Source organism: Telopea speciosissima, chromosome 7 (assembly GCF_018873765.1).
Source record: "Telopea speciosissima isolate NSW1024214 ecotype Mountain lineage chromosome 7, Tspe_v1, whole genome shotgun sequence".
Classification (NCBI taxonomy): Eukaryota; Viridiplantae; Streptophyta; class Magnoliopsida; order Proteales; family Proteaceae; genus Telopea; species Telopea speciosissima.
The window spans coordinates 46,352,536-46,361,410 of NC_057922.1; the positions used below are offsets into that span (position 1 = coordinate 46,352,536).

General features: G+C 38.6%; 1 protein-coding gene across 1 annotated transcript in view; it reads left to right on the top strand.

Annotated features, from left to right (window-relative positions):
- The window catches only part of LOC122669613 (T-complex protein 1 subunit zeta 1-like), a 48,438-nt gene extending 39,836 nt beyond the window's left edge, over positions 1-8,602 (top strand). Inside the window, exons 10-15 of the mRNA XM_043866410.1 lie at positions 264-468; positions 3,159-3,253; positions 6,727-6,795; positions 6,924-7,031; positions 7,171-7,289; positions 8,323-8,602. Of these exons, the coding sequence (XP_043722345.1) occupies positions 264-468; positions 3,159-3,253; positions 6,727-6,795; positions 6,924-7,031; positions 7,171-7,289; positions 8,323-8,398 (672 nt within the window). The 3' untranslated portion in view covers positions 8,399-8,602. The remainder of the gene's footprint in view (positions 1-263; positions 469-3,158; positions 3,254-6,726; positions 6,796-6,923; positions 7,032-7,170; positions 7,290-8,322) is intronic.
- The last annotated feature ends 273 nt before the right edge of the window (positions 8,603-8,875 follow it).

Here is an 8,875-nt window from a genome sequence, read left to right on the forward strand (position 1 = left end):
AAATGTCTTTGCTGAAATTTTTTCATAATTCGTTTCTTTCCATATTTTTGTAATTAGGTTTGTTTAGTGTTTAGTAACTATTACCTTAATGCATTGTTAGGATTACTGAAGAAGTCCACATCTTATTATTGTCTGATACTAAAATTTCAAATCAGTTCTCGTGAAGCTTTCTAGAAAGAGGTCTCATAATTTTATATTATTCTTGATTGTTAGTCATATTTTTGACATTCTAGTTATTTTTACCTCATCTTTGTGAGTTTTAGATCATTGCACTGCGTAGAGCAAAGAGAAGGAACATGGAGCGACTTGTTTTGGCTTGTGGAGGGGAGGCTGTGAATTCTGTGGATGACTTGACTCCAGATTGTCTGGGATGGGCTGGTCTAGTGTATGAGCATATCCTTGGGGAAGAAAAGTATACTTTTGTTGAGAATGTGAAGAACCCTCTGTCTTGTACAATTTTAATAAAAGGTACAAACAATTCTCTTGTTTCTAATAGTGAACTAAAAAGCAAAATATGCATTTTTTAGTAGCAAACAGAGATGTGTCTGTTAGAGTGAATTGGCAGAAGGCAGAAACCAAAATATTCATATTTATTTTACAAATAATGTTTCTCATTTGTGTCATTACCATGTATATATCTACAAAAGTCACACACTCGATAGAGAATGTGATCTCAATTCTCCTTTGGAGCAAAGAGTCCAGTTTTATCTGAATGAGACCTGATCAATGTCAGCGTACTTCTTTACCTGTAAAAAGCCGATCAAATTAGTGAAGGCCAATATCTGAGCATACCCTTTGTGTTTCTTGACTTCTTTGAACATCCTCTCTTACGTCTCTTTCCACAAGCCTGGACTATTTCTGGGGCCAGGGTTCATTGTTCAGATTTCAGAAATACCATTTCGAGTCTTTGAGCTTCCAGTCCAGATTGTAAACATCATGTTCATGGCCTTGTCTAATCCATGTTGAACAGGCGTGAGTAGTAATTTCGAAGTTGTCCTTGCTATCTCTCGAAAAAAAAATAAAAGATGTATGGTCACATCCCCCTCAGACAAATAGCATCTTGCAACCATCTGGAGCATCTTCATTTTAAGTGTTCTGATGTCAATACGGGTAATAGGGCTAGACTTACTAAAACAGCAAGTAGTTGCAACCCACCCACAAGCAGGATTATAGAATATAATTCCAGCAAAATAAGGGGATCGTTGCCAAAGGATCCAACGCTCAGATCAAGACCAATGGAGAAGTTAGGGTAGTGGAACAATACTCCAAGTTTGATGGGGACCCAATGGCTGGATCCATGGTTATGATAGGAGGAACGAAATAGAAACTAAGGTGACAGATTTAGCAACAATCAAGATCTAAGAAACTACTGGACAGATCAACACCAAACTAGAATCATTGGTAGAGATTGATGGCTGGATATATATCTCTCCAAATATGTCGCCAAACTGATGATTAGATTGTAAGATAGGAACAAGACATGAAATTAGTAAGGACAGATTTTTAGCAACTTACTAACTAGTAGCAGAACTAACCATTAGATGGGCCCTCACTTCTGATCAATGGATGGTCTCCAACAATGGAAGAACTCTTCAAAACTTCACAAAGATCTGTGGATATAAGGGATTGAATGCTGCTGCAACAGAGCTTCAAAACAGGGTACTGCAGGGTATGTGGATGCAGTAGGGATGACACCAACAGCACTTGCTTACACCAACTGTAACTCCACTATGATAACACAGCAGGGCAGTGATCACAGCCCCAAAGATAGGTATCGAACAGCTTCAATATGGCTTATGGTTGCAGAAAACTAAAGTAGAAACAAGGGGAAGAAGAAGGGGGATATGACGAAGCCCTCTCACCTATGGCTTTGGTCAGTTTCTCACCAACCGTTAGAGATTGGGCACCTCTCACCCACACAACTATTTCTCACAGCAAACAAAGACTCAGTCCGATCATTATTAATCTTCAAAATCATGGGGAAGGCTCTAAGTTCCTCTAGAAGGAAATTACTAAAAATAGGAACACTACTAAAATAGGCCCACATATGTAGTACTGGTGCCTTGTACATCAAGCAACTAAAAATAGAAACAACTTAAGTAATAACTAGCTTATTACTTCCAAGTAACCAAAATAGAAACAAATTACTTGAAGCAACCACTAACTAACAAAATAGAAACTTCAATATATAGCCCCCGTGATCTGGTTTTGTCTGGCCTGAACCAAAGTCCAGTTGAAGAACTGTGGGCCTAAGTATGGCTTGATTCTTCTTATGGCCTGCTGCTGTACCATAGTTGTCAAGGCAACCCAAGACGCCCACCTAGGCACCTAGTGTTTTTTAGTGTTTTTCCTGCTATTCCATATTCCTAGATATGCCTAGGCGACAAGGCGACCTAGTGTTTTTCCCCCCTAACCCATATATTTTGTATCGACACAACATAAACATCATAAATAAATTAACAGCCAATTAAAGAACCAGCAGTAAAAACCAGTAGTTACATATAAATTAGCATCCATTCTATGACTGACCAATTGTACATAAACAAACTAGCAGTGAAAACCAACAGTTAAATATAAATTGAACAAAGAAGATATTTCAGTAATTCAGTTCAATGATATTTGATATGTCAAATAGGATCAAAATTGATTCTAACAGAGAATTAGCTATAAACTACAACCGTATAACCTGTTACAAACAGTATAGAAAGGTTTTAAGATTCAACGATTCCATGTGTTGAAAGCATTATAATCCTGTACACTGCCAAATAAAAAGTTTAGGAAAAAGAATCTATATTATATAAGAAAAATAATAATTTATAAAAAGCACAAGGCGAGGCATTTCCTTGACAACCTGAAGGCGCTTGGTTGCCTAGGCGTGGTGCAACTTTGTTTACATCAACCCGACAACGAGCGGTGACTAATGCAAAGGAACCAAAGAACCCCAAATGTTTGGAATACATGGATGACTATTTCCCTTGGCTAGGTACCTGTAGTAGGCTTTTGCCAAGAATATAAGTCTAGCCTAATCCTTCCAAATCTTCACATGTTCATTTGGATGAACTCTCACTTTATTCATTTATCCGACCCTCTCCATTCTCCTACTTGTAAGCATTCAGGTTCTCGAATTTCTCATGTTATCATGATAACTGATATTGCAGGACCTAATGACCATACTATTGCTCAAATTAAGGATGCTGTTCGTGATGGTCTGAGAGCAGTCAAAAATACAATTGAAGATGAAGCGGTTGTATTGGTGAGCTTATCTATTCAAGCTTTCTATAATGGTTTTCGTTCGCGGTCAGATTTAATTTTGTACTTAATTTGGTGTCTAGTGTTAATTTCATTGTCTCTTTAATATATTAGAGCTTGTAAAAGGTTCATACAAGCCATGTTTAATTTCCTAGCAGTGGTTGTATTACTTTGTGATCTCCTTTGTTGGTATCTCATCCTGCTCCTTCTTTCATCAATATTATTATGAGAAAATCTATTGATCTTTCCTTGTTCGAAAATGGGAAAAAGATTCTTAGCAATGTGCATGAACATTTAGTATTATTTTATTAACCGAATCGGGTGCTTGCTATCTACTGTGAATACAATTGAATTGGTCATAGTTTCTTGAGCATCAGGATAATTATCCTAGGATTGCTATATTTAAAGTATGTTATAGTTTGTATCTTTTTCATACATTGATCTGATCTTTGTCAATTTAAGATCCTCTTTTGACTTTGTTTTTGGCCATGATAGAGTGCACTTTACATGTAATGATTTGGTTTCACATTGAATAGATTACCACTTTACAGTGAATCAGTTTACCGCAGTTAATAATTTCGTTGATTTCCTTCCATTCCTTGGCATTATGATTGTTTGTGGTGAATTTCAGAACAATTTGAGATTATGCTACTGCTAGAAGTGTCTTGGTTGAGTTGAGTTAATTTTCTTTCATCTATCTTAGTGGGTGATTTAGGGTTCAATTTTCCATTTGAACTTGTCTTGTGTCAGCCTTCTAGGTGTATGGTTTTGTCGAGCATTTTGGAACATGCTTGGTTAGGGCAAAGAACGAGAACTGTCCAAGCCCTAGAGCTTAATGACCTTTGAACTTATTTGTGAGTTGGTTGAGAATAATAGGATATGTACGTCTTGTCCAAGTTTCAATGCCCTAAAGCTTCATCTGTCCTGTGCTGTAAAAAACATGATATATGTTTTTGTAAGTGGGTGTAAAATTGAAGAGGGCGGGCCTCGGCGCAACGGTAAAGTTGCTCCATTGCGGCCTAATGGTTGTGGTTTCGACTCGGGAAAGAGCCTCTCTGCAAAAAGGGATGGTCAAAGCTGCGTACATTGTGACCCTCCCCAGACCCCATAGTGGCGGGAGCCTCGTGCACTGGGTATGCCTGGTGTGAAATTGAAGTTAGAGAGATCATCTCTTGTTGAACGTTCTTAAAAGTCATAATTAGCGTTGAGTAGCGTAGGCGTACTTTAAACAATAATTGTAGTTGAGGATTCCATGACCTTTTGCATTTGAACAATTTGGTTGGTTACCGTGCTTACTTTGGCTCCTATAGGAAGGACACTGAGTGACAAGTGAAGTGTTCTTTCATTTGGCAATGGTAGAGGATTTTTGGCCAAGTCAAACTACTGATGGTTGTGGTGCTCACTAGCTGTTTGGGGGGGGGGGGGGTTGTGTGTGTGTTCAAAGAGACCTCATATTTAATATGGGTGCTCAAATATGGTCCAGCTTGTTGCTAGCAGGGGCCAAATAGTTTGTATAACTGTTTGGTACCTATGTTACTGTCGGCCTTTCTGTGGCTCGATCTGTGGTGGTGCTGCCTTAATCTGCTGTGAGACACAAAGAGTTCCATGTACCTGTTACTGGTGCTGGAACCTAATGGGATGGGTGAGGAGATGAAGATTTGGTCTTAGCTGGGATCACTGAAATCATTTCACAGGCCCAATTGATAGACAAGACCTACCACAATTAGGACTATGTCTTATGGAGGTGCCTTCGTGGCTGATGTGAACCTGATAGACCTGAATCCCTTTGATGCCCTCCTCAACCCCTTACATTCTCTCTCTCACCAGTTGGTAACAAATTTGATTTAGGCTGTTTTTTGAGGTTAACTTATCCCCTTGGTGTAAATCCTCTCACATTGCTTAACTTGTTATCTTACGCTACCCTTGGTGCTTGCATAATTTTTAGGTAATTGTAACAAAGAAAGTTTCAGAATTTAAGATCTTCTAGTGCCAGTCATTTTCGGAATTTCTCAAAAGTTGGCTGAAAGATCTTTCACATAGGATTCCTAGCTTCTCTGCTTTGCTGTCTAAATATGCTTCGTCATTTGTGCACCTATGAAAGCTGTTTTGTCTACTTTGTTCAAATTTTTTTCGTAATTTCAATTTCTAGTCTATTAACTCGCCTGTCTAAAGATGGCAATGGACCTGGCCCGGTGTATTGCTTAATGCTTGTTCCGCATGTGAAACATGCATAGGGCTTACGGATAAAGTGACCACATCAGGGCTCTGTGCGCTGCGTCAGGGCAGGGGCTACAAGGATTTTCCACGTGCCATACCCCACCCTAAATGTTAGGGATCATGTAATAGCTTAACCATTGAGGTCAAGGTGCATGTGGATAAAATTTTGAATTATAACAAATCTTAAAATCAGAGTGTCAGCTAGATAAAATGGTGAAGTGTGATTCCAACTTAAGAAGGTGTTATGACATGGAAATAGAGAAACTAGGGAATCCTATGAGGAAGACCTTTGGTTGTCAAAATTTTTTAATGGGTTTGGGAATCTTAGATATGGAAACGATTAGGGGACTGGAACTCTTAAATATTTGAGAATCTTTTAATTGAAACTTTTGTCATACTTATGTGTCGCAATACCCCCTATATGGTGTCAAGAAGTCTTCATTCATAATGCATGGACTTGAAGCCTGAAAGTAAATTAGATGCTGTGATGAGGACATCACTCAAGGATTTATGCAGCCACATGTCGCTTCATTATGGCTAGATGACCAGCATTATGTGTAGTTCTTTTTAATATTTTGTTGTATTTTTATTTGGGGCCAAAATTGTTATGTACTAATGTTGTAAGGGGGTTAGCGGTTTTTTTCCCCTCTCTTCCCCCCACCCCCCCATTTTGGGTTCTAAAAAGAATATTTGTAGATGGAAGAGAACAAAGAAAAGCAAGGAAGGAATGAAAGCATGAGTGATTCTATGCAATTCTTGGAGTGAATCCAAGATGGCTGGCATCAAGGCAGCTGTCATGCAACACTATTCATGTGCTTGTGGCAAAGATTTTGACTCTCTATCTCACACACACACAGGAACAAAAATGTCACTGATAAATGGTCTTATACTTGCGGGAAGTTGTATTACGCTATTATTACTTTTTGGGATTGATATTAACAAGTTCTAAGCAATTATAGAACAATTCTATAAGGAATAGTTGTGTGTGAAAGTTAGGCTTTGTTTTTTAACTTCAATTTTTGGTTTAGTGGCCTATGGGCCCTTCTTGTCTGTGTACCATGTATCTGTTGTGCTTCTTCTGTGTGTTTTGAAAGAAATTTAATTATCAATTAAGAAAAATCATTGGAATGTAAAAAGTTGGGGGTTTCCCCATGCATTTCTCATAAAATTGGCAAATAGTTGAAAGATTCAGGTTAATTCTATTGTTTTTTTTCCCTTTTCCTTTGGAGAGGTCTGTTAATTTATTTTTTTACTGATCAGGGTGCAGGAGCTTTTGAAGTTGCAGCCAGACAGTACCTAATTTATGAAGTTAAGAAAACCGTTCAAGGGGTAATAATTACTTCTTACAACATGATTACCCATATCTGACTAAAGAAAGAAAAAGAATGGGGATGAGAGGGAGAGAATTCATCTGTTATTCATCTGGATACTGCTGACATCTTTTCTAATTTAAACAGCGTGCACAACTTGGTGTAGAAGCATTTGCTGATGCCCTTCTTGTCGTACCCAAAACTCTAGCAGAAAATTCTGGCCTTGACACTCAAGATGTTTTCATTGGGCTCACGGTAATTTGCTTTTTGGAATCCTCTATCACAACCCCCCCACCCCCTTCTTCTTTTTCTTTGCTTTCTGAAATGGGAATATAGTGTATTTATCAGAAGAATGCTAACCACCTTGATTTCCCCCCTCCCCCTCTTTATCTAGGGAGAGCATGACAAGGGGGACTTTGTGGGATTAAATCAGCATACTGGAGAACCAATTGACCCTCAAATGGAGGGCATTTTTGATAACTACTCTGTCAAGCGCCAAATCATAAACTCTGGGTATGGGCGACACTCCGTACTTGAAATTTAATCTTTTTTTCTTTGTTATTTTGTATTTAAAAAGTGTTCCCCAGAAGGCTTTGATGCTCTTTTCATGATACTCCTTTTTGGCCATATTGGTTAATGACTTTGATAGTGATGAAGTTGAATCCATGGCAGTCCTGGATTGTCCAGATTCAGTGTTGTAATCCATGCCAAACCCATACACTTCACTGGGTATTCCTTATTTGAAGACAGTAGTCCTGGATTGGCCACACACTCAGTATTGTCATCCGTGCTGAACCCATATAATTTAATGGGTATGCCTCAATTGAAGACAGCCACTGAGGTTTTGGTCTTGTAGTGAAGTTTTATGCAGATATGTCCATGAATTTTCACTACTGAACGCCTGGAGCAATGTTGGTGGGATCAAATTCTGATCTCAATCGGAACCTGATTCCCCATGTCAACACCATATTATAGTGCATGTGCTATATTTTAGTCTAAAAACTGTCAGTATTAAATTGCCTAAAATACAAGTGAGAAAAACATCTAGTCAACAGTGGAAATGAAAAAGAGCCACGGCTGAAATTTATGTAAAATAGGTTGGATTTTTTTTCTTCCCATTGTGGCTATGGCTTTCCCCAGGGGTCCACTTACTCCTGATTCCTTGTACTAGAATCCTTTGAAGCTATTCTATGACCAAGGTTTCAAGAATCGGTTATCGGATCGACAAATTGTTCAGAATTGGCCGTGACCGATCTGATACGGCCAATTCTCATCCAAAAACCCTAGAAATTCTCTGTTTTTAGATCTAAGTAACCATTTCTAGTGTTCTTGGAGATCGATTCCATCCCCGATTCCACGTTTTAAAACCCAATCTATGAGTGTTCGAAGGTCTAGGAATGGAAACCACGGGTTTGAGAGGGTGTTTGGCTTGTGGGTTGTTATTTGGGCCAGCACATGAGTTTTGTACATGTAGATCTTGTTACACTGTCTTTACTGTGTCCATTAGAATGCATTTCTGACAGCAATTGTCATTTCTGTTTTGCAGGCCTGTCATCGCATCCCAATTGTTGCTTGTTGATGAGGTAATTCGTGCTGGTCGAAACATGCGGAAGCCAAATTAGTTCCTCTTCCCTAATTGGGTTTTGATCTGTTTCCTCTGCATTTGGGGGTAAACGTCTGTTTTGCAAGATGGGGGACTGCACTTGTTTTTTCGCTGATGAACTACTTGAGAGTAGAACATTGCCCAAGTGTTGAGTGGTGTCGTTGATTTTGTACACTTACTGAACCTGGTCATTTAGAAGAAAAAATGTAGACTTTTGAAGTTCTATTAGGGGTTCTGTTGTTAAGAAAATGATTCACTCAGTTTTTTGGGTAAATTACATCTGAGGTATCCAACGTGTAAGTAAATTACATTACATTTTAGGTACCTAACGCTTAAAAAAATATGATGAAGACATGACCAAGTTTCCCTCCGTCCATGGTGAAGAAATAATCTCTTGACTGACTTCTTTTTTGATTGTCAGATGATGAATAGTTAAGGCCGTTTTGGACCTTTGTCTAGTCGGGTGTGACAGAGTAATTATGATCATTCATCCGAG